At 37.8% G+C, this 26,733-nt stretch overlaps 1 protein-coding gene across 1 annotated transcript in view; it reads left to right on the forward strand.

Moving 5' to 3' along the window:
- The window catches only part of Dcc (DCC netrin 1 receptor), a 1,005,453-nt gene that overhangs the window by 806,739 nt on the left and 171,981 nt on the right, over positions 1 to 26,733 (forward strand). Inside the window, exon 13 of the mRNA XM_041639231.1 lies at positions 18,387 to 18,528. Within this exon, the coding sequence (XP_041495165.1) occupies positions 18,387 to 18,528 (142 nt within the window). The remainder of the gene's footprint in view (positions 1 to 18,386; positions 18,529 to 26,733) is intronic.

Genomic DNA, 26,733 nt, shown 5'->3' on the forward strand with positions numbered 1-26,733 from the left:
TGTTAGAATTTTATTGGAGATTGTATTGAATCTGTAGATTGTTTTTGACAGAATGACCATTTTACAATGTTAATTCTATTGACCCATGAACATTGAGAGATCTGTCCATCTTAAGATATATTCTTTCTTTTAGACCAATTCTTTTTTCAGTGTCTTAAGGATTTTGACATATGAGTCTTCTAATTGCTTGGTTAAATACCCCAAGTTATCTTATATTATTTTTTGCTATTCTGAAAGATGTTGTTTTTCTGATTTCTGTCTCAGTCTGTTTGTCAATCACATACAGGAGGTTACTTATTTTTGTGATTTAATTTTGTATTTAGTTTCTGTACTGAAAGTGTTTATCAGCTTTAAGAATTCTCTGCTGGAGATTTTAGAGTAACAATACTATTGCTGTAATATGACATTATGCTCTTTGGACTGTTTGGGGAGTCCCACCACCCAGCTCCCAAACGAATCACACACTGAGTCTTATTCTTAATTAGAAATATCTGGCCTTATCGTCACTTCTTTCTTGCCCTCTTTTCATAAATTATATTATCCCCTCTACTCTTTGACCTCTGTATTTTTTCTGTTCCCTTGGTTCTTTATATCTTACTCTTAATCCATGGATTGCTGTGTACCTGGGTGACTGGCCCCTGATGTTCTCCTCCTTCTAGGGCTGCTATTTCACCTCCCTCCTCCAAGTTTTCTTCTTCTATATATTCTCTCTGCCTGCCAGTTTCACCCATCCTTTCTATTGCTTTGCTATTGGTTGTTCATATCTTTATTAGACCATCAGGTGTTCGAGACAGGCAAAGTATTACAGCTTCACAGAGTTAAACAATATAAACAAAAGTGTAACAACCTTAAAAATAATATATCCAACATATTATCATATCATCTGAAAATGAAAATTCTTTGACTTCTTCCTTTTCAATTTTCATGCTTGCAATCTACTTCAGTTGTTTTATTGCTCTAGCTTAGACTTCAAGTACCGTATTAAATAGGTATGGAGAGAGTGGACAACCATGCCTTGTTCCTGATTTTTGATTGCTTTGCGTTTCTCTCCATTTAATTTGTTCTTGGCCATAGGCTTGCCATAATCAACCTTTATTATGTTTAGGTATGTTCCTTATATCCATAATCTTTCCAGGAATTTTATCATGAAGGACCATTAAATCTTGTCAAAGGCCTTTTCTGTATCTAATGAGATGAGCATGATTTTTAAAAAAATATATCAGTAATGAGTGTCTATACTTATAGTGGTCAGAACCTTCTTTCTAATCTTTGTTATTCATTATACTCGTTTCCTTACACATATTTCAGAAAAAAATAGCTCATTAGATTAAAATGATCACTATGTAACTTCTCTATGTTATGTTTTAGAGAAAAATTCACTGACATTACTAAAATTAAAAATCTCTCCTATTTTATTGACTGGCATTGATCTCAATTTTATTCATGAACTATTTTAGAATTGTTTCATTCTTTTCTATCAATGCTCACACAAATATAATTTTAAGCAATCAGCCATAATGCAGTCAGTAATTAAAATTATAGCCAACTACAGGTGCTGGTAATTGTTAATCAATTAGATGCATTACGATTGCAGTTGTAACTGAAACGCTGATTGAAGTATTGATAGTTGCTCATGCTCTTCAACAATCTTACTGTTTTTAAGTTGGAATTAATTATGAAGAGGGCTCTGCCACTGCACTCAGTCAAGTTACTGAACATAGAAGGAGCTGCATCAACTTGTGCGAAAATGAATAAAGCTGAGACCATGGATCATAAGTGATCTGGTTGGCTATTGGTTGAGTATATGAATTTGAATGGGCTCATTAGCATGTTAGCAGTAACATTCTATATACACATTTTCATAGATCCTATGAGTCTGGACTTGGCAAAATGCCTGCATATAGGAATGTGGTACTTACTTAAACACTGACAGTACTTCCATTTTTCCAGATTATGTAAGGGATATCATTAACCACCAACTAATTAGACTTCAGAGACATTAACTAGATCATATATCTTAGCAGATAGGTGGTTATAATATTCATATTGCAAACATGACTTAACATGTATTCTTTCAAAATAAATGAAATTTCTTCTGAGTCATTTGAAAATTGTGAGACAGGCCAATGTTTAGAAGGATATACTCTATCACAACGAAAAGTTGTTCCTTATTTTCTAATTATTGAAATAGAATAATCAAGAAGTAAATTATGGATAATATGATTTTTATTTCATGATGAATGTGTCATAAATTCTCAACATAGAGTGAGATTTTCTTTCGGAGTGAAATCAAAAAGATTGTAACATTGTTGTTGTTTTCTAGTGTGTTTAGGGGATATAATTAAGCTAATTGCCCCACAACGTCAGAATCTAACATTGGTATAGACCACATTCTTCCAGCAACATCCTTTAAGTGACTATGATTCTCTTGGAGTACTATTCCTGGATCACAGCAAGGACTTCAGATGCTAAATGGATAACTCATGGTAAAACAAGGTTTGCCCTACATATCCAGAGACAATGACCAGTTCTATGATTTATTTGCTTTTAATTTTAAAATCAACAAAGTAAGCTAGACATAATGGCACTAACCCATGGTATTGACATTTGGGAAACTGAGATGGGAGCTTTGTGTGTTCCATGCCTGCATGGACTGTGTATTCAAATTCTATCTGAAAGAAAAACAAAGTAATAATTACAAATCACAACATAAAATATGCAATGCAATCTAGGGGTGCCTACCTCTCCAGATCAAGCATATATTGGTGTCCTTGTCCTGGAATAAGAACTAAAAGCATATTGAGTTGACTGTAAGACCAATCTTTTAGCCTAAGAAAGCATATCCAGTTATAGACCAAAATGACATTAAGAACTTTAGAGAAAATGATGAAAACCAACAACACATTTTCCAAAACTCTGAGAAGATCATCTGCTTATGTAAGAAATGAGAATGTCTTTTGACTTGTGTATTTGAGTACTGAGCCACTGACCATTTTAGCAAATGCCAATTTTGCCATGAAAAACATAGACAACTATTTTATCTTTCTGTATGGTCGAACCATGTGCCTTTTAATGAAAGTATTGTATATGACATTGTTTTTAATCCAGTAGCTCCATTGACATCCAGACATTTATGGTTTGGAAATATGTTGCACATAGTAAATTACATCATGAGCCAGATGTCTGATGACATTACCTGGAGATGAAATTGGAGTGAACAATTCCATTTATTACATTCTCCGAAGGAATATTTATCAAAATGTCCTCTCCGCCCATCCCTAACTGAAGAGGGCTATCAGATGCGGGTGCTTCTCCAGGCACTCGGCCATGAAGATGAATTATGTGATTCTGACCTGTAATCTTACATGACATTTTCAACTCAAATATTTTCCCATATTTCTCCACACAATTAAAATATTTAGTCTCACTTCATTTTATGAGACATAAATAGCTATGTAAGTACTCTGTAATTACTGTACATTGTAACAAATGACCTCATAAATATATTGTAATGTCCCATGTAATTACATGGTTAAGTCTTGTCTTTGAGATGGCTGCTCTTTGATGAAAAACCTCCTGGTTTCGGAGATTAATTACCTAGGAACTAATTTGACGATTTGCATGAAGACATGCCTCTGTTAAACAGCCACTTGTACTGTTTTTAAAGGAAAATTGTTTTATAATAAGCTCTTCTTTCTTTTTTTTTTCGCTATTGACCGCACTGTATGTGTTTATCCTAAAAGTTGCCATGTTGAAATATATTGTACATAAAAGACAAAAGGCATCATTCTATACTTGATAATATTAGCTGGAAATTATATTTCCCATCAAACATCAGCTGAAAATTATGAGAAGTAATTTTAAAAGGTTCTAATTTATTACTTTGAAAACATATTGGCATATACAGTATAAAAATTATAGTTTCTATATATGGTTAGAACTAAGAATTTGAGTTGCCATGACATGTGCATTTTGGTATGTACTGTTATATATTTAATTCATCATGGTTATTCTTAATAAGAATATATTCCTAATATAATAAGTGAAATAATCAGTATTGAAGCTTTTCGGTTTTTCACATAGGATTTCCTACCATCTTGTAAAATCAGTATCCTAAAGGGATACCATTCACCTGACTGCTCAAATAACTTGGTTTTTATACTACAAAACAATATAAAAGAACAAGAAATAGAGGAATATAATATTTTTGTCTAAAATAAATATATCCTGTATTCTTGTGTTTCTGAATGTATAGTTTTACATACAACTCCCTTAATGAGATTTTCTACTTTTCTTGCATTACTCCAATACCAAGGCTATTTTATTGCTTTTAGTGACTTTATTTGTTAAAAATTAATAGATTGAGAAAAGACTTAGTGATCTCCAAGAGTCAGTGAGACTTCCTAAACCTGTGACTTACTTATAGGGAGTGACTTAAACACTACAAAATAAAATGTATTGATACTGACATATTCTAAAATGCATTACACATCATATCACTATATCAGGAACTCTGGAGAGCCAGAAAATTGCTTTATTGTAATGGAATTTTTGTCAAAATGTGAATATCTCCTAAAATTATGTTTCCTGTTTCTGGGCTCAGAAGAAAACAGGACTGGCAACTAGGTGATGGGTAGCAAAGTATTATGTGGAGGAAGAGGCTATTTTAAGTGCAGTATCTTAAAGCAGGAAGGTGTTACATTCAGTGAGTCCAACTTATTTGTTCTTTGTTCTTCCCCTTGCTTTCTCTCCCCTGGTCTACACTTTGTACTCACAGTTATATTCTTCATTAGTTTACAAGTGTTGGGATAATTATATATTGTTCTGAATACAGCTTAGGTGGCATGAAAGACTAATTTATTTTTCTTCCCATAAATGGAGCTAGACATGCTCGTATCTGAGAACCAACATTTGGGAATCACTTAAACATCTCTGTACCACCAATCAGACTATGGCAAAATCGACCTTACAAAGAAACATCCCTTTATATATTGCAGTGAATGTGTTTTGACTGTCAAAGCAAACATTGTTTTTGATCTAGTTGTCGTGATCAGACTGAGATTTTTTAAAGGAAGTTGATCCTCTTATTCACTCATTATTTTTAGTTCTTCAAATTCCAAAGATATAAGAGAACATATCTTGGTGACTCAGTATTTGAAAACTTGCTCTGATTCTCACCGTTGTATGTCAAAAGTGAGGCGAACTCTCCATTGGGCTTTATTAATTAAAATTAAAACAGAAATCAAGCTTTGTACTTTTCAGCTGAATGCTTCTCTAAGCCCTTTCAACCACAGGATGGGATGCAGATATGAACCTGTGACATACAATGATGGTTTAGGTAAATTATTCCCAGTAATACATAACAAATTCCTGAAACCTCAAGATAGAATAGGATGCTTCATTCTCATTAGTGTTACTATGCCTTGTGATTTTTTTGGGGGGGGGGGTGAGGTCAGTGCAATACTGCTCTCTCTTTTTCTAAATAATAGTTCAGAACAAGTCATCTAATAGTATCTTCTAGGCACAAGATTTCCGAATTAAGAAATCGCAACTATAGTTCCATATACCTGTGCCTAGTATTGGGCACAAGATTTTTGAATTAAGAAGTCTCAATTATTTGGCTTTACTTCTCCCATTAGTCATTAAACAGATTTTGAGTATTTATTGTATCAAGTACATGTGCAAATGTGAAACAGGAATTTAATTTTAACCTAATCATTTTAGAAGTTTCTGTAAAACTCAGAGTTTTATCTATAAAAAACGGTTTCTATATGTTGCTTTCAAATTTAAATTTGATCTCTTATGATTTCTTGTGTTTATATCATTCACACTGATTACTCTCATCTTCCACATTCTCTCAACTATATTCCATACTTGCCTACCTTCCACCCATTCTCACATTCCTGCCTCCTCCTTTTTTCTTGTTATCCACTGAGTTTATCCAAGGTTATCTGTTTAAATATGGGTTTGGAGATATTCACCGGAGCCTGATGGGCTCACAGTACTCCATAACTGGAAACAGTGACTCTGTCTCTTTCCCAGAATCCATCAGTAGCCAATGGTTCGTCTTTGATTTTTCTTGGGGCTAGTCAGGTAGAGGTTCAAGGCAATTATTAACATCTATGTGAATTCGTGATAGCTGTGGTTGTGTCCTGCCTAGAGGCTGGCTTTCATTATCCTTCTCATTGCCATCCATGTTTTATATTCTCCTGTTCCTTCTACAATATTCCCTGAGCCTTTAAGTGGGTGATATGAATGTCTTGCACAGGGATGGGCCAACACCATCTTTTAGTCTGAGCATCTTTAGCAGCCTATGTCTACATTCATCTAAATTCCTTACAAAGAAGAAGCTTCTCTTATTAAAGGTTAGAGTGTGTTCTATAGTAATAAATGCAGATATTTAGAAAGGGGATTGATGCTAGGTAGTTTAGTTGAACAACAATGCTGAGTTGCCATCTTTGACCTAAGTTCTCTTCTAAAAGGGGTTGTTGACCAGGTTTCTAGTAACAGCATTGGTTCCCTCCTCAAATCCAATCTGAGGGTGGATGGTTGTCCCCACAGTATTCCTGCCTCAATTTCTCTGATGAGCCTATCTTACTGAGAGGTTGGTTGTGTAGTCAAAGGACTCACAGCTGACTTATGTAGTGATTGGTCTTAATAATGAAAACCCAGAGTCAGATATTAGGGGATGAAAGCTGAATGATCAGAGAAGCAGTGCAGCCGGCCACTTCTTACCCCAGCAACAATTTCTCAGCCTGAAAGGGGGATGAGCCCCTGTCTTTATGAATCCTCACACTGACTGGGCTCAAAATTCTGTCTCCACCTTCTTTATATTCCTGTCTCTGCCCAGTTATATCACTTCTTGTCTCCACTTCCCTAGTGCTGGGATCAAAGGTGTGTGCCTCCACTGCCTGGCTTCTATGGTTAACTAGCAGCTTGTTCCACACTCTGATCCTCAGGCAAGCTTTATTTGTTATAGCACAAGCAAAATATCACCACAGATGGAGAGAGGTGATGCCTGCACTGTGGGTTCCAGCATACTGAAATCTGGAGGGAGGAAACATACAGCTCCTTTCTGGGCTTGTTTTTTTCCCTCTATATTTTGCAACCGAGGTTGTGTGGTATCTTCAGCACTTTGGGCTTATGTCTTAGTTCTGATGAACAACCAAAAGGTGGACAAAAGCTTTTATTGCCTACAATAAGGGGGCTCCGAGAGCTTCCTGAAAGCTAACTTCTTTTCCTTGCACTGAAAACTCTGTTTAATAACCCACCACTTCCAGAAATCTAATCTCATAATCTCACATAATGCCTTGGTTTCTCACATAAGCAGGAATATAGCTTTTATGGAGTGAACAAAACGTAGTCTAATCTCTCAGGTAATTGTCACTTTATTTATAAGGCTGAACAAAATATATGTAGGACCATTTAGAGGTAAATAAATATTTTGATGTAGAAGTGGTCATATTTCAGTCACGCAATAGGATCCTTATAGCTTTCTATTTTCTATAAAACAGAGCAATGTTTTATATTAATTAAAAGATGATTTTAAAATCTTAGTTGAAGTTAAATATCACTTTGTATGTACATTATCATTCATTCATAATATTTACAAGCTGTAGGTAATGGTGACAGATTTCAGTGTGTAATAGCTTTATCCTGAATGTGCTTACCAACTTCCTTTCTTGTCACTTTGAATAATAGTTGCTCACATGAATTCACAAATATAAACATTGATATACAAATTAATATTTAACATCATTTATTCAGAAAGAGATTATATATTTATAATAATAATAAATCACTGAAATAACATACAGCAGCAGTAAAAATATGTGGATTATAGTGAAGTTTTATTGACATTTTTATCAAATTCATACTTGGTTAGCACCAAAAGTGTATAGATATATAGAGATATAAGTTATGTTATGTTATATACTAAAAGGAAGAACGAATTTAGGTCCTGTTAGCAAAGGTATACTTATAATTGAGTTTAAAATATTGCTTGTGAGTAGATTTATTATAGTTGAAACTTCAAATAGATGTTTTCAACATCTACAGAGAATACAGTAAATGCTAAGATAAATCCCAAAAGTTAAATATAAAATGCCATTTTCATGTGATTGCTATGTCATGTGTGATCATTGGTATTTACTGCTAACTTCCAGAAACACAGTAAATGGCTGCCTAGATTATGGTCAACCTCTTAGAGCATCTACAAAGAATTGTTATAGCTATGTTAATCGATGTTAGAAGATTCATCTTAACTGTCGGTGTGGCCATTCTCTGATCAGAGATCTTGAACTGTATAAAATGGAGCATGAAGCTGAACACTAGAATACAGTCATCATTGTTTGTTTCTTCTTTGCTGTCACTAGCTGCCTCTGGCTACTGCTGCTGTGACCTGAAATGAACTCTTTCCTTCTAAAACTGCTTTTTTTTCCCGTATTCTTTTTTTTTAATTTTTACTAAAAAATTTCCACCTCCCCCTCCCCCATCCCCTTCACCCTCCCTCTTCAGTCCAAAGAGCAGTCAGGGTTCCCTGCTCTGTGGGAAGTCCAAGGTCCTCCCCCCTCCATCCATGTCTAGGAAGGTGAGCATCCAAACAGACGAGCCTCCCACAAAGCCTGTACATGCAGTACATGCAGTAGGATCAAAACCCAATGCCATTGTCCTGGGCTTCTCAGTCAACCCTCTTTGTCCGACACGTTCAGAGAATCTGGTTTGATCACATGCTCCATCTCTCCCAGTCCAGATGGTTTTGGTGAGCTCCCATTAGATCAATCACACCGTCACAGTGGGTGGGCGCACCCCTTGTGGTCCTGTCTTCCTTGCTCATGTTCTCCCTCCTTCTGCTCCTCATTTGGACCTTGGGAGCTCAGCCCAGTGCTCCAATGTGGGTCTCTTTCTCTAGGTTCATCCATCGCCAGATGAAGGTTCTATGGTGATATGCAAGATAATTCATCAGTATGGCTATAGGATAGGGTCATTTCAGGCTCCCTCTTTTCTCAGAGCATTGGGAAAAAGATGTAAGACATTTCTTTTTCTTTTCTTTTCTTTTCTTTTTTTTTTCTTTTTTTGGTTTTTCGAGACAGGGTTTCTCTGTAGCTTTGGTGCCTGTCCCGAAACTAGCTCTTGTAGACCAGGCTGGCCTCGAATTCCCAGAGATCCACCTGCCTCTGCCTCCCGAGTGCTGGAATTTGGAATTAAAGGCGTGCGCCACCACCGCATTATAATTTTATTATCGATGTGATTTATTCTAAATAAAATGTGAGGATGTTGCCCTTGGTTGTTGTTCTCTGCATGCTGACTTATGGATTTCTTCAATAGTCTCTATCTCCTGCCAAAAGAAGGTTGTTAGATGAGAGATAAGAAAGAAACTATGGGTGTGAGGATGAGTATTTAGGAGACATATTTATATGATTAGAATTTATTCCAGCTTAGGAAAATAGCAGCAGTATGTTCTAATGAGACTGTGTAACCTCTCCAGCTACAGGTGGGTAGCTAGTTTTACAGTACCAGGCATGGAATCTCTTAGGTGCTTTAATATGGAATGTGCTTTAAATACTATTAGAAAAACGTTATGCCAAAGATATAACATTGAGATTTTACTGCTTGAGAAACCTTGTTGGGGTAGTTAGAGTTAGGGTACATTGGTTTTACAAGAAGGTATGTCGGACTATTAACTACTTTTCTCTTTTGGTAGGTTGCAAAACACCTTCGGATATTATGAGAGCTTGTCTTGTGGGAGGAGGCTTCTGGGTCAGTTACAACACAGTTCCTCTACACCTTATATCCTGTGAATAGTGTCAACAGCACCTTACCAATGTGTAGTCAATATCATTCTGGAAGATAACAAAGTATAATGTGTACATGTATAAAATTTTCCTATGTTTTTTTTTAATTTAAATGCCATTAACATTATTCAGACCATCTTCTCCTGAGTGTGTATTAGCCTCTCCCCAGCCCTCAGTTAAAGGTCATACATTTCCCATTTCCCCTTTCAGACCACTTGTGCCCTAAATTTCTGCTCTCTAGACCTCCCCCACCATGGTCCCATTTGTCTTTCTTGTAATTCTGCAGTGACTTCAGGTAATGTACGCACTTGTAAAGACTCAGAGAGTGGAAGCCACAAATAAGAGAGTGCAGGCAGTTTGTCATCTGGTTCTGCCTTATCTCATTCAGGAATATCTTTTCTGCTACCATTTACCTTCAGATTTTATAATCCCATTTTATTTACAGCTGCATGAACTATAATGTATGTATCTATTGCATTTTTATTATTTATTCATCAGATGAAGGACATCCAGGTTATTCCATTTCTTAGGTATGTTGAGTCTACAGCATCAATGAATGGAGCTGAGCAGGGACCTGTGGAGTAGGCTGTTGAGTACTTTGGGTATGGGCCAAGAAGTGGTGTAACGGAGTCATATGGTAGATCTACTTTTATAAAATCCTACACCCTTATCTCCAGAGTGACTGAAGTAGTCTGTAATCCTATCAACAACGAATGAATGTTCCTCTCTTCATCTCTCCATGCATGCTTGCCGGTGTTTGTTGTCAGTTGTTTCCTTGATCATAACCATTTGACTGGGCTAGGATGCAATCCTAACAGATTTAATTTGCGTTTCTCTGATTGTTATGTCGTCTGGTGTTTTTTTTTTAAAGTGGATTGTTTATCAGGCAATTTCACCCTAGTGGGTTATTACAATCTACTAAGTTGCTTATTTCTGACACACGAGCTTTTAAATTATTACCTTTCCTTTTACTAAAGAAATTGAGAAAAACCACCAAATCCTTTTGAAACCACTTCTAAAAACATGTACTGAGTCTCTTTATTTTTATGTGTTATTCTGGTTTTCTTCTTTCTCTATGCTTTCTCCCTAGCCAAGCATAACATGAGGTTTCTATTTGCTAAAATAAGAAATGAGAAATGTACTCCATGCAAGTCGATACTCAGGAAATGTGTACAGGAGAATAGTAGTTCCTAATGTGTTTCTAGCTAATTCGTCTCTCTTGGTGCCCTTGTCAATTTGCAGTAGAAAAAAAATTGCTATTTTTGTCCAACAAAGAATAAATCCATATTCTCAATACCATTTACTTTGTTTGTTTCCTTTCTTGCTTTCCTAAATATTCTACTTTTGCAAGCACTTGCTGACAATGCAGGTAATGGTTGTGTGCACTGGGACTCTGTAGCATATGAGCCCTGCTAGCTAGGAACATAATCTATATAAATCAAGGTGTGAATTACTATAGTTCAGAGGTAATGTAAATAAGGATATTTGAGGGTAGTACAAAGGATGCATGCCCTTTAGAAGTGACTCCAGGCACTCATAAAAAGAAATACGTTACCATATGAAGATTAATAGTTTATCTCATTGTTCAAATGACTTCTTGAGACATGAGTTACTTAGAAGGACAGAGATGAGAGGAAAACTCTAGAAAGGGTTTCAAACTAATCCCAGAACCCTGAGATCCTAGCTGTGTTCCAACAAGGACATTCTTAGTACTTTTCAGAGGATGCTTCCCAGTCCACTTCTGTGGGAAGGCAAGTCAGACACCACCATACTAAGATAATTGAGTCTCTTCTGGCAGAGAATAACATAGCCCCGAATGTCCTAGTCCTCATCTGAACTACTCACATGCATGGAAGCTGAACAGAAAATAAACCACTAGCAAAGAATTCCCATGAAACACAATAATCCATGCCATTGATTTAGACAAGACTATTACAGTTAGTTTAGAATACGGTCAAGTAGACCATTTTAAGTAAATTTATCACAACTCTTTACCACCAAAGACACTAATACAGCTCATCTATCTTGCCATCTTACTCTGGAGTTCCCCCTTTTCCACCTTCCATGAGTTGGAATTCCGATGGACTCTCATGTCCATCCATCATTTACATGTGTGAAAGGGATCCAAATTAGATCTTTATGTTTGCAAGGCAAACACTTTGTCTACTGAGACATTTCCACAGCTCTTTTCATTACTTTTTAATAATCTTTGTAGGAGAATTTAGGTGACTAAATTGCCCAAAACAAAAGGGTCCTATGATTCTGTAAGGGTGAAATAAAAACTCATAAATCAACAGTTAGAAAATCTTCCAGTATGGCTATATTTTAACCTCAGCGGAAACATTCTCTGAAGACTATGGCCCAGTAGCCTCCACTTGGTAATTATAAATTATTAGAAATGTCTGTTTCTACATCTGGGTGGTGGTACACACACCTTAAATCACAGCACTCGGGAGGCAGAGGCAGGCAGATCTCTGTGAATTCAAGGGGCAGCCCGGTCTACAAGAGCTAGTTCCAGAACAGGCTACAAAAGACACAGATAAACCCTGTCTCAAAAAGCCAAATATATATATATAATCTGTTTCTACTAACTTGAAATGTTGAAAACCAAAATCTTTAATTTGGACTTTTATTTTCCTTATCCATTTTTATTGCAGACTTTATTGTTTTGAGTGTTTTTGGCATGTAGTACTGATATGTGTTCAATGTTACTCAATTTAAAAAGTGGTGATGTGGCAAATAGGATGTAAATAATCAGGGTTGGATATTAAAACTCAATATTAACCAAAATTGTTAAATAAGGTATTTTCAAGGAAAACCAAGAGAAAGACATGTTATAGAGACATTGACATGCAATTTGTAATCAGAGGCTGGAAGAAATCCAAATTACTGCTTTCTGTAAGACCAATTGTTCAGTATGGAGAATTGAGGTTTCTTGAGGATTTAAAGAAATAAACATGATAAATAATGAAAATCTACTGTTTGGCACATGTCATAATTGTCAGGATACTTAGCAAAAAAAACTCTGCACCTTTACATGAGTTATCTCCTTGTATAACAGAATTCAACTGCTGAATGGCGGTGGCATGTGCCTTTAATCCTAGCATTTGGAGGCAGAGGCAGGCAGATCTCAATGAGTTGGAGGTCAGCCTAGTCTGTAAAGTTAGTTCCAGGACAGCCAGGACAGATACACAGAGATACCCTGTCTCCGAAAAACAAAACGAACAAACAAAATGAGCTCAGTCATTTTCGAGCAGCAGCCATTTTGTAGGGGAGAAAATGATCTTGGTTATCCCTCTTCCCAGAGTAGTGTACTGCATTAGCCATCTTGTTCTAGGACCAATGGGCATGAAAGGCTCTGGTTTGTGACCCATACCAAGGAGTCTATACCTGGACTTTTGGTCTGGCTTCTTTGTAAAAGCTGGTCGTTTTTTTCTACTACCTCCAGAAAGCATTTTTAATGTTTATTTAAAAATAATTTAAATATTGTAAAAATATCACGTTATATTTTAAATGTTAAAGAGCACCAGTATGCATATGATAAAGTCTAATATCCGTGAAAGAACTCTAATTTTGCCTATGCCAGGTCAACAAGCATAAAATTGAGATCCAGAAGACTTAGATCCCTCCTGAAAGTTGGCTTCTACTCATATGTAATCAACCTCGAAGTGCCACTGCTTCTTCAATTAGTTTGTGTTTTGTGTTATTTTTTCTTATCCTGGGGTTTAATCAAAATGGAATTATTCAGTATATACTTGTTTGGAATGTGGTAACTTATCAAACTTTATATCAAATTAGCCTTTTTTGAAGGCAAGAAGGCACACAAATGTATTAAAGTATAAGCAAATGGTAGTTATACAAGCCATGCTACTCACAGATGAACTGGGCAGATTGTTGAAGCTCACAGGCTCCCTTCCAGGGGGGAGAATCCAATGGAACTTGTTGGAAGTTTCAAAAGAAGAGTAAATGATCTCAAGGTGAAACCAGTAGGATAACAGACCACACATTGTTTGACAGTCTGCCTGGGTGTTTGCTGACTGTGCTCTTGTTTTTCCTACAGTCAGTCTTCCAGGGGATTTGTTCAGAACATTAGCTGCAAGGGGAACCAGAGAAAGCTGCGTCCTGTAATTCAGAAGACGGGGGGGGGGGGGGGGATATTTATACTGCATGAAGTATATTGCTGTGATTGAGCGGCCAATAGGGAGGCAGGAGGTATAGTCAGGACTTCCTGGGCAGAGAGAGGAAGTAGGAGAAGGAAACTAGGCCTTTGAGAGAAACTCTGAGAGACAAGGAGGAAACAGAAAGGGTGGTATATGACAGAATGTAGTTTAGCAGAAAAAGGTTGCTTTAAGTTCTAAGAACTAGTTAATAACAAGCCTAAGCTAAGGCCAAGCTCCACTGTTAATAATAAGCATCTGTGTCATTATTTGCGAGCTGGTGACCCACAAGAAACAACGTCTACAGAGAAGAATGGAGTTGGGAAAAACACTCAGCAGGGCCAAAAATGACGTGTTATTCCCTGACACACAGCTCTGGTGAACCCTACCATCTTGTCTTGCCAAAAGATGTTACTTTTGTATTTTGAGAGTTCCACTTGTTTACTTTTTTAAAAAAAAAATAATTGCCTTGAAGTAAAGAACAGTCAAAATCTGTTCCTAAATCCATAAAAGTTACTTTTAACTTTGCATTTTTATTGCCTTTCATAATCCTCTGGGACTTTAAGTTCAAAGGTTAGAATTTTAAGGAACATCCTGTATTTGTTTGATTCTTCTCTTCATGTTGTAGACAGTTGATTTGTTTTCCATCTAAATGTTTGTTTCATACATTCAGTAACTTCAATGAAATATGTTGTTGGCAAGATGGCTGTTAGATTTAAAATGAAAAGATTAATGAAAATATGATGGCACACATATGTTTAATCTTGGGACTAGTCTTAAAAGTATGAATTATTCACACCAGTAATAGAGTTTTCAATTGCTAAGGATAGATTTGGGGTACTGACTGCATGGAACAAGAATAAAAAGAACTGCAAGATAGGAACATAGAATTAGGGCAGCACATTGCAGGAAAGCCTGAGAACTTACAGTCTAATATGAAGCTGGATGGATGTGAGTGGTAGGATGACTCAGATTAAAAACAAAACAAACAAAATACCCACAAGAATAGAGGTAGGAATACTGCTCACTGGTGGGACACTTATCAAGTATCAGGAATTGCATGCACAGTGATACTCCCCCCAAAATGGTTTCATTGCAGGCAGAGGTAAAGGGAGAGTCAAGAGAAAACAGGGACACACTTTTAGCAGCTGACTCTGGGATAGCCTTCATGCCCCTCCCGTTGTGGTTCCGTTTACCATCATCTGTAGAAGACTCTGTCTCACGGATGTCCTCATGCTTAGAGTCTTTCAGTCTTTCTACCTCTCTTCTGCTAAGTTTCCTGAGCTTTAGGTATAAATATTGTAGAAGTGTTAGTTCAGGCTACAGTAAGTCTCTGCAGTTTTACCAATTACAGTTCTTTAATGGTAACTTCTTTGATGAGAGGTGCCTTAGTTGAGGTTGCTAGTGCTATGAAGAAACACGTTGAATAAATACAAGTTAGGGATGAAAGGGCTCTTTTGGCTTATACATTTATATCATAAGCCATCAGTAAAGGAAGCCAGGACAGGACCTCAAGCAGGGCAGAAACCTGGAAGCAAGAGCTGATGTAGAGGCCATGGAGGGGTGCTGCTTATTTGGTTTGCTCTTTGGGGTTTGCTTCTGCTTTCCTATAGAACCCAGAACTACCAGCCCAGAGATGGCATCACTAACAATGAACTGGGCTCTCTCCTGTCAATCACTGATTAAAAAATTCCCTACAGGCTTGCTCACAGCCTGATCTTATGGAGACATTTTCTTAATTGAGGTTCTCTCCTCTCAGATGGCATTAGCTTTTAAAGAGTTGACATGAAACTACCCCAGCACAAGGAGTAAGAACTATATTTATCTAGAAATATAATGGCAGGTACTTAGAATGTAGCTGGGAATTATATTGGACTAGGAACATTGCAGTAGCAGGTTCTCCTCGAGGATTCATGTCTCACCAGCTTCAGGTAGTTACTTGGCTTACAGAACAGTGTATGAATTTCCTCCTATTGAGTGGGCTTTAAGTCCAACCAGGTGGCTGTTGATATAAGTGTTGCGATTGCGTTATCAGGGATATCTTTCTGTGATAGTTGGGTGGCATTATTGCAGTTTGGTATGAATTTTAGGTGTCTTTCTCCCTAACCAGCTTGTATGGCATCCTCAAATGATAGGAGAGCTAGTTCTCAGAGAAGAGATTTCCAGGGCAATTCCAATTGGATTTCTCCAAGTCCTGTGTCTACAATGTGTGTGACCTTCACACAAGGGCAACAGCAAACAGTGATGGAGCTCTCTTGGGCTCCTCTAACTTATGACTAGAGGGGAGTTTCCCCATGCCTACCAATGGGGTTTCTGTTAGAGACTCCCTGACTTTTGGGGAGAATATTTTCACCCCAAGTGACATAATGGACATATTCATATTATATATGTATTTAATAATGTTTCCACAAGGCTCTTCCAGGCATTCTTTCTGTTCTTTGGTGCTCCTACATCCCTTTCTCTCTCTTGGTGTTGCCCTCCTTCCCTCTCCAGATAAAGTGACCACACTACTTTTGTACTTTTCCCGCCTCATCCTTCCTGTCTTCCTGAGACTTTCATGTTTTATACTCAGATTCCCTGGTTTTCAAGTCTCTTTCACTGGCATCTTTTCCCCCAGGACATATTCTCATCAGTCTTCTGATTAAGGGAACACAAATAACTATCTCTAAAGACATGCACATGTGAAAAACTCATATGCTTCACCTGCAGGAACATGTGTTACTATACCTGACTAGCCTTATACGTTTCTTTCACGTATTTATGTTATGACACAGAAAGCTACACTGCAATTTCCCAACTAGAATTTTCTCGGTTTCGTCATGTTGTTTTATAACTTTAAGTATTTTTGAGAATGCTGATGTCATTCTTTATCTGGATCTATTTTATATGACCTGACTCCTCCACTCTTCATTCTGGAAACATTGGTACCCAGTTATCTCTGAGGAGGAAATAATGCAACAACTGTTTTTAATGCGATACTTTTAAATTTGTTTTATTAAGCATTTTATGGTTTTTTTTTTTTAAGATAATCCCATATTCTTCCACTTTTTAAGGGATAGACTTTTATTGGAAAGCTGAGAAACTTTTTTTTTATGTACTATTTTTCTTTTATTTTCCTTTTTTTGTTTTGCTATTTTTCAATCTCATACCCTATTGTCTTTCTATCCTCTCAATTTACCATTGAGATTTTGGAGGAGGCAATAGTTATATAAGCAATAGTTTCTTATTCTTTCTCTCAAACTCACTACAGTCTTTCCCCCTTCTTAATTTTTACTGCCATATTTTTCAGGCTTAGTTACTATCTTGGTTTCTATGTGTTTTCATTACGCTCAGGATCCAGCATTTTCTCTTAGATTTTTGGTGTCGAATTTTATATTTTCCAGGGTTATTTTATGTGTAATATTATTGTTTCTTTCAGGTCAACTTATTATGTACTTCTTCCTTCTACTGAATATGTGTGCATGCATGTGTCAAAGACTTTCTTTGATATCAAGTCATATAAACTTATCAGTTTATTCTAAAATGTCTCTCTAAATGTTAACTTGCAAAGGGCAAACTCTTGTCCCTGGGTGGGACTTGTCATCTTATGGCTTCACTGTTGGGAACTCAGGTTGCATCCTTTCGTCTAGTTCAAAGTTCTAAATTTTCTGTCATGAACGGTTATTTGATTTTGTACATCCGTAACTTAAGTCCCCATAGGAACTGGATGAGAAAAGAAAATATAGATGCCTCACATCTTGGACCTGATAACCCCTTCCATTTCTGCTCACTGGTGTGCCTCTTATCTGAATCTGTGGCCTTTGTGTTGAAGGACTGTGAGCACTGAACTCTCAGCTAGTCCAGCCAGTGAGTCAGACGGTTTCTCTCTCAATGGAAGAAGCTGCAGTTTAATTCATATTCAAGTTTTCTAAGACATCTCCCTTTCCAGCAACGTGCCTTAATACCAAGTTCAGGTTGTACGGGAAACAAAGAAACACAGAATTAGATGATTATTAAATGGAAATTAGCTTGGTTTTCATTAACATATTTTTTTGAAAAAAAAATGGCCTTAGACTTAGTTTTCTCCTTTGCCTCCAATTTGCTCCCACTTGTTGCTGTCTCATCTGCTGTATCCAAGTCCTGCCTTTTTGTGGATTTTGCTATTTAGAATCCGCTATTATCATTTTAATGATTCTGACAAGGGAGACATGATATTGAATGTAATCAGTCACATAGATTGTGGGCATTTTTATTAAAATAAAGCATTTACGAATGCTGTCAGAATTTAGGAAATGATTTAATTAGGAGGCCATGTCTTGCAAACTTGCTTCTGTGTTTGATTCACACTTGTGATTGGGTGGCTTCTCTGATCTGTTCAGTTGTCCTTCTCTCTTCAATATCTTAATTTCTATACTCTCTTCAATATCTTAATTTCTATATTTTTTTTATTTTACAGAGTATCAAAGTAAGCTGGCTTCCTCCCCCATCAGGAACACAAAATGGATTTATTACTGGTTATAAAATTCGACACAGAAAGACCACCCGCCGGGGTGAGATGGAAACATTGGAACCAAATAACCTCTGGTACCTGTTCACAGGTCAGTGTTCACACAGTGCAGTCTGGCATCTTTTGATGAATTAAATGCTTTAGGAATAAAGTATCCTCTCACTTCAAAGGAACATCGACTTTTTTCCTGGCAGGTGACATTTATTGGCCTGAGCAAAAATAGCCTTTATATTTTTAACTTTAGATGCCCTGTAATGCTTTCACCACCCATTCTTCCCTTGTGTCATCATTTTTAATAAGTGCATCACAGAATTTTTTCCTACACAACCCTCTCAGAATTGCTGATTCAGTATGTCTTATTGCCTACTAACTTTTAACTTTCTAGTTAACAATTTTTATAAAAAAAAAATCTAGTGAATCGAAGTCACTTTGTATTTTACTCACTGTGATTCCCCCTTACCACAAATGTCAAGATAAAGTGGAAAATGAGGTTAGTATTTATGAAAACTGGATCAAATTTTCATAGAGAATTTCTATTTTCTAAAGTGAAAAACAGTATATTTTCTTTGTGTTTTGGAAAATTAGTACATGTTAATCTAAGTTTCTAGTAAAGACACTGAGAAATGTCTTCTAACATCTTCAGAGTGAAGTTGTGTGCATAGGAACACAAGAATGAGTGCACAAGTAAAGAGAGGGAAGGATAGGGAGATACTTAAAAATGTTGGTGACATGTGACTGGGCTGGGTGGCCATAACTTTGGGACAAATACAGAGCTTGCAACATTGATGGGATGACTCTGGGAGGTCATACAAAATGACTCTATCCTACAAGCAGGAGCTTGATAAAGAGTGTGCAGCTTTCCTTGTCTGTCATTGGCTAAGTAGTCGACTACTACACAGCTCAAGGCAAATTCCTGCAAACCAGAGCTTTTGGTGAGTGCTCATGAGAGGTCTCTTCTTGTCCATCAAGACTGTACGTGATGGTGGCATCAAGACTAAGAGTTTTATAGGCCTAGGTGTTGTTTGAGCCATACCTGTGGCCTTGAGCACAAATCATAGCAAACTGTACATTACAGTTACTCAAGATAGATACTGAGAAGATTAGGGATGGCACACATATAGCTTACTTTTCTCAATGCTATGAGAAAATGTCTGACAAAAACAATTTAAGAAATGACTTCTTTGGGTTCATTGTTAAAAAGTAGAGTGCAGTGGTTCCCAACAAGTGGGTTGTGACACCAGAGGGGTCATATATTGCATATTTACATTATAATTAATAACATTGGCAAAATTGCTACGCACCGTGCTCCTGTGTCTGTGCTCTGTGTGCTAGAACCCATTCCGTGAGCTTTGGGCAAGGGAGCTGGAGGTTAAAATACACAGACACACACAGACAGAGAGACAGCTTCACAGGTCATCCTTGAATTCCCCAAGAATGCCCCCTTTATTGTGTTCAGGGGCAGATTATTTAGAGATAGCCACGCCCCAGCCAAACCCACCAGAAACCACTCTCCTGCCTTCAGGAACTCCTGAAGGTCTCATGCTCAGATCAGCTGTAGGCACTCAGATCAGGGGATTACAAGAAATTCAGGATCTGGGGTCTCACTGCTCCCAACAATAATTGCAGTTATGAAGTATCAATGAAAAAAATTGTAGTGGGGGTTAGAACAACTTGAGGAACTATGGTAAAGGGTGACAGCATTAGCAAGGTGAGAAACCACTAGTATTGTACATCTTATCAAAGGAGGCTTAGTGAGGAGGCTCACACTGTGCCCACAGTCAGAAGGAAAGAAAGAACCATAGCCTGGAATTCCACTCACTTTCTGTTCTTGTCTGGGGCCCAAGTTCTTGCAAAGGAACAGCCCACACTCATGGTGGCACTGCCTTCCTGTATGGCATTTCCCTCAGAGACATTCTCAGAGGTGTGTCTTCTGAATGATTCCAATTCCAGTCACATTAATACTCAATGAGCATTAATTATCCGAAGTCATCTCTGGGTTCAGTAGATAAAATGCTTGGTTTACAAGTATTAGAATTCAAGATTAGATAAGAACTCACATGAAAACCACACCAGGTAAGGAGACATACCACCTGGGCATGGGAGAGTAGGCATAACCCAGCTCTCTGGGACTCAATGACCAGCCATCATAGTCAATTAATGAGTTCTAGATTAAGGTTCTCTTTGTTACTTAGCTTTTCTGGTGTCTTGGACTAGGCTCATAATCTTTTGCTTTACAGCTGGTATCTACTTAAAAGTGAGTACATACCATGCTCATCTTTCTGGGTCTACGTTACCTCATTCGTGATGTTTATTTTATCTAGTCCCTTCCATTTGTATGCAAATTTTAAAAATAGGTCCATATCTATCCCCATGCATACAACTCATGTCCAAATGGAATAAAGACCTCAATATAAATCTGACCACACTGAACATGATAGAAAAGACAGTGGGAAGTAGCCTTCAAAGCTTGGGCACAGGAAACCACTTCCTAAATATAACACCAGGAGCATAGACACTGGGAACAGCAGTAAATAAATGGGACCTCTTGAAACTGAGACACTTCTGTACAGTCAATAAGACAAAAAGGCAATCTACTAAATGGGAAAAGATCTTAACCAATCTCACATCAGACAAAGGACTTATATCTAAGATATATAAAGAACTCAAGAAATACCAAATAACCTAATTTTTAGAATGGGGTACATATCTAAACAGAAAATTCTCAACAGAAGTATCTCAAATGGCCAAAAGATACTTAAGGAAATATTCAACATCCTTAGCCCTCACGGAATAGCAAATAAAAACAACGCTGAGATACCATTTTACACCAGAGTGGCTTAAATTAAAAACGCCAACGATTGTTTATACTGGAGAGGATGCGGAGTAAGGGGAACACTCCTCCATTGCTAGTGGAAACACAAACTTGTACATCCACTTTGAAAATTAGTGTAGCAGTTTATCAGAAAGATGGGAATCAACCTAAATCAAGACTGAGCAATACCACCCTTGGGCATATTCTTAAAGGATGTTCAATCATACTACAAGGACAGTTGTTCAACTATGTTCAAAGCAGTACTATGTGTAATAGCCAGAACCTGGAAACAAACTAGATGCTCCTCAAATGAAGAATGGATAAAGAAAATGTGGTACATTTACACAATGGAGTACCATTCATAAGTAAAAAAAAAATTTCAATTTCTAATAATTGAAAATAAATTTAGTTCCTTTGTAAAATCTTCAAACTGTTAAATGTTTAAACAATTGTTTAAAAAAGGCCCAAAGTCTCTTCTAAGACACAAAGCAATCTTATCAATGAACAAATAAGAGAACGAATTATGTTTTGCAAGCTAATACCATGGACTTTTAACATCACTACCATATATATTATTTACTCATTTATTGTTTGTTATGTATTTTATCACTTAGAATATAATAAATCACTTAAATAATAAATCAAGCAATGTTTGTCCTTTGTTTTGTTGATTACAAAGGTGTCAGTGAGACATTGGCATCCTCTATTCTCTGTGTATTTGTGTATGTGAGTGTGTTAGAATTAACATGTCTCTCTTTGACCATTGTACTTAATAGTTAATATGGAAAAATGAAATAACATATTGTGTTTTAAGGAAGCATGATTGAACCCGATAAATTTATTCATGTCACACACAGAAGGTAACAACCAAACTCTTTTTTTTTCATTTTTTTTATTGAGAAAAGGAGAAAAAAAAAAAACAAGTTTCAACCTCCTCCCAGCCTCCCATTTCCCTCCCCCTCCTCCCACCCTTCTCCCCCTCCTCCCAACCTTCTCCCCCTCCCCCCACTCCTTTCCCCCTCCCTCTCCAGTCCAAAGAGCAGTCAGGGTTTTCTGCCCTGTGGTAAGTCCTAAGTCCTCCCCCCTCCGTCCATATCTAGGAAGGTGAACATCCAAACTGGCTAGGCTCCCACTAAGCCAACACATTAAGCAGGATCAAAACCCCGTGCCATTGTCCTTTGCGTCTCATCAGCCCTCATTGTTCGCCATGTTCAGAGAGTCCAGTTTTATCCCATGCTTTTTCAGTCACAGTCCAGCTGGCCTTGGTGAGCTCCCAGTAGATCAGCTCCACTGTCTCAGTGGGTGGGTGCACGCCTCGTGGTCCCGAATTCTTTGCTCATGTTCTCCCTCCTTCTGCTCCTCATTGGGACCTTGGGAGCTCAGTCCAGTGCTCCAGTGTGGGTCTCTGTCTCTATCTCCATCCATCACCAGATGAGGTTCTATGATGATATGCAAGATATTCGTCATTATTGATCTAGGATAGGGTCATTTCAGGTTCCCTACCCTCAGCGGTCCAAGGAACTAACTGGGGACCTCGGCTTGGGCACCTGGGTGCCCCTCTAGGGTCAGGTCTCTTACCAACCCTAAAGTGGCTCCCTTAACTAAGAATTGTGGTTCCGTGCTCCCCTGTCCAACCTTCCTTTATCCCAATCCTCCTGTTTCCCCAAGGTCCCCCCTCCTTCCCTTCTAACTTTTCTCTCCCCATCTCCCCTTACCCCCCCCACCCCACCCCCAAGATCCCAATTTTCTCCCCGGCAATTTTGTTTACTTCCCTTAGCCAAGAGGATAACTATATGTTTTTCCTTGGGTTCACCTTCTTACTTAGCTTCTTTAGATTAACCTATTGTAGACTCCATGACCCTTATTTATGTCTAGAAACCAATTATGAGTGAGTACATCCCATGTTCATCTTTTGGGGTCTGGGATACCTCACTCAGGATAGTGTTTTCTATTTTTATCCATTTGCATGCAAAATTCAAGAAGTCATTGTTTTTTACCGCAGCGTACTACTCTAATGTGTATATATTCCATACTTTCTTCATCCATTCTTCCAATGAAGGACATCTAGGTTGTTTCCAGGTTCTGGCTATTACAAATAATACTGCTATGAACATAGTTGAACAAATGCTTTTGTCATATGATAGGGCATCTCTTGGGTATATTCCCAAGAGTGGTATTGCTGGGTCCAGGGAGCTTCATGGAGAGCATCTGGAACTCTTGGAGACATCATCTGGTCTTCACTGTTTTTGGGTAGTCCTGCATATCCAAATCCTCCACAAGCTAAAACCATAATGACTCCCATGTTTCAGTCCTATTCCTAAGCCTCAGCTCTCCTAGGCATTTAACTCACGTCTCTGGCATAAGCACAACCCAAGTTTCCAGTGCAATGCCTTCCACTTGCACAACTTACTGCGACAGGACGTCGTCCACAGCTCAAGCTTACTTCCAGAGAATCTAAGCCTGCTCCACATTGCCTCAGCAACTTTCTAGTATCCTCATTTTAACCTCCATGTTATATTCATCGTCTCTTTCGTTTTGCATGCCTGGAAAGCCAGCAGTACATAGAGTGCATCAGCCACAAGCTACAGAGATATGCTGAATGCCTTCTGCCAAGATATAGTAGCTTTGGTTTTCTTTGACAACTGAACTCTCTGAGGTGGTTCTTTTGATCAAGGAATTCCGTTAGCATAATTTTCAATTCACACTCTATTTCATCTAACCTGCACTTTTATAGCATGGAACCCCTGATGAGTTGCCTTAAGGAGACATTTACTATTATTCCAGTGCACAAGAGAAGGTTTCTTTTTGGTGGCATCAATTTCTTTAACAATTACTGATTCTATTTCCAACCAGGCTTCCAGCCTGGACGGTATACTCTTAATATAGCAAACTATTTAGTCCATTACCTTTACATTTGACCTCGCTTTATTTTTCCAGAACATGGACAGATTACAGTCAGATTCTTGGCAGAATATAGCATCAAAGACATTTAGCACAGTTACCAGTAGAATCTTTGTTCTCCTCAGGAACCGCCCAAGCACTGTCTGCCTTTCTATCAGCAGAAACACCCATTGGAGAGTGTGATAATCCCACACTCTTTCCAGAATTGCTTTGCTTACAGTATTCAAGAGCTTTCCTATTCTTCAGCTTTAAGCTCTTCTACATCCCTCCCACAAACCAATTCCAGTGCCCATATACCACATGGTCATCTTTGTCAGATCATTTTCTAACTAATAGGAACCAATTTCCTATATTGGTTCCTTTCTCATTGCTGGGTCGAAAGACTTGACAAAAGTAATTTAAGAAAATAAGAGTTTATTTTGGCTCATATTTTCAATGTATAGCCCATCATAAAGGGGAAATTGTGGCAGCAGAAACATGAGGTACTGATCACAGTATGCTCACAGTCAGGAAGCTGAGACACTTGAATGCTAATGTTCAGCTTATTCAACCTGAGACTCCAGCCATGGGAAGGTGGCACCTATACTGTTGGGTGGGGGTGGCCTTTGTACTTCTGTTAAACTTTCCTGGAATTGCTGTGAAGATTTTCACAAAGCAAGGGCTCCCAAGTGTCCCTAAATCAAGTGTCACTGACAATGGAAGATAAACTATCACAGCACAGCACATGATCATGCTGCGGACTTCTCGACCAGCGAGAAAGAACAAACACCACACCAGGATTCCACTCAGATCATGCTTTACTGGAGTGCCCTTGATTGAAAGAGAGCAGGAAGCAAGAGGGGCAGTGTAGTAATAAGGGCGGCGGGGCTGCGTCCCCAGCACCCCGGCTGCCTGGCTAGCTTATGCCCGAAATAACAACACAAAAACTGTATTCATTTAATCACTTCTTGGCCCATTTCTATCTAGCCTCTTCTAGGCTAATTCTCACATATTAATTTAGCCCATTTCTAATCATCTGTGTAGCGCCCCTAGGTGTGCTTACCGGGAAGATTCTAGCCTATGTCCATCCTGGGTCGGAGCTTCATCGTGTGCGTCTGCCTGGGAGCTGGGAGCATGGTGTCTCTCTGAGGCGTATGCTCCCGAGAGGAGAGGTGTGGAGTCTGAGCTCACTTCCTCTTCCTCCCAGCGTTCTGTTCTGTTTACTCCTCCCACCTATCTTCCAACCAATGAAATGGGCAGTTCCTTTATTAGCCAATGACCTTCCTCTATCAGGGCAGGAAACGAGGGGCAGGAAGGGAAGGGCAGGGAGAACATGAAGCGAAGGGGCGAAGGGCACTGAGGCAGCTGCTTAAATAAGGAATTGGCACATGGGTCACCCTGTGATTGGCTGCCACCATCAGCTGACAATAGACCGCATAGGGATAGGCTCAAGGATCCTCATCCACCGCGCATGCGGGAAGCGGAGGACACGCAGCTCTCAAAGGCATAGCCAAATATGGAGTTGTTTATTTCCAACAAGACAGGATGTCGGCGCCATCTTGTAATGGCGATCCTGTCCGGCTTACTACATGATCATGAGATTAGAGGCAATGAAGGCAAGTAAGGAAGGCAGTAGAGTCATTGATTTTCCATATAAATCTGCATGTGTCTAGTGAATAAATTGTCTCTGATGGGAGGAAATTAATCACTTAATTTTTCTTTCCTCTGTTCAGATATCCAGTAAATGTTTTTTTAAATATGCATGCATGTATATGAGTGCCTGCATGCATACATACATAGACATGTAGAAATTATTATTTGCCTAATTCTAAGCCTATAATAATTGACTTTAGAATAGCATAGTTTGTTCCAATGGGAATTTTGTCTGAACAAAATTGTGAGAACTGTGAGAATGTTTCCAGGAGAGATTATAGAATATAGCATTGCCGATTTTAAAACTGAACACAATTCTAAGTGGGTGTTTTTGAATTTAAAAGCCAGTTATGACATTCCAACACACTCTTTGTAAAGCTTTTAAAAAGCCAAGTTTTCTTTTTTTCATAAAAAGTTAGTCAAGCTGTGATGTATTTTCTTCAACCACAAAGAAATAATATGAAATATAAAAATAATTGATGTTAAATTAAAGCCCATGTGCTTATTAGAGCACTTAAAATGATGCCATTACTTTGAGGAAAAAGCAGTTTTTAAAATTTTTGTAGAAAATATTTTAATATTTATAAGAATTAATATAAGGCATAAATACATGTAAAGATATTTTATTTCAAGTCTTTTTTAATATAGATTTTTGGGTACTTGACACTTTCTTGTCATTCAATTCTTCTGAACATTAAAACATTATAAACATGAAATTAATTTTGTTTATGGAATAAAAGATGAACATAAAACAGAGAAAGGACTGGAAATTAATTCAAAGCATGATTAATTGGTAAAACATGATAAAAAGTTCAAATTTGTTTACAAATACAGAAACAGAAGTTAAATTAGTGATTTTTTTTATTAAAGTAGTAATACCAGTAAGAGGCAGTGCTGTATTTAGGAAACACAAGAGTAATATAAATTCCATATACTGTTTTAGGACATAAC

Source organism: Microtus oregoni, unplaced genomic scaffold (genome assembly GCF_018167655.1).
Source record: "Microtus oregoni isolate MIOR12 unplaced genomic scaffold, Mior012 000057F_ref0000458, whole genome shotgun sequence".
NCBI lineage: Eukaryota > Metazoa > Chordata > Mammalia > Rodentia > Cricetidae > Microtus > Microtus oregoni.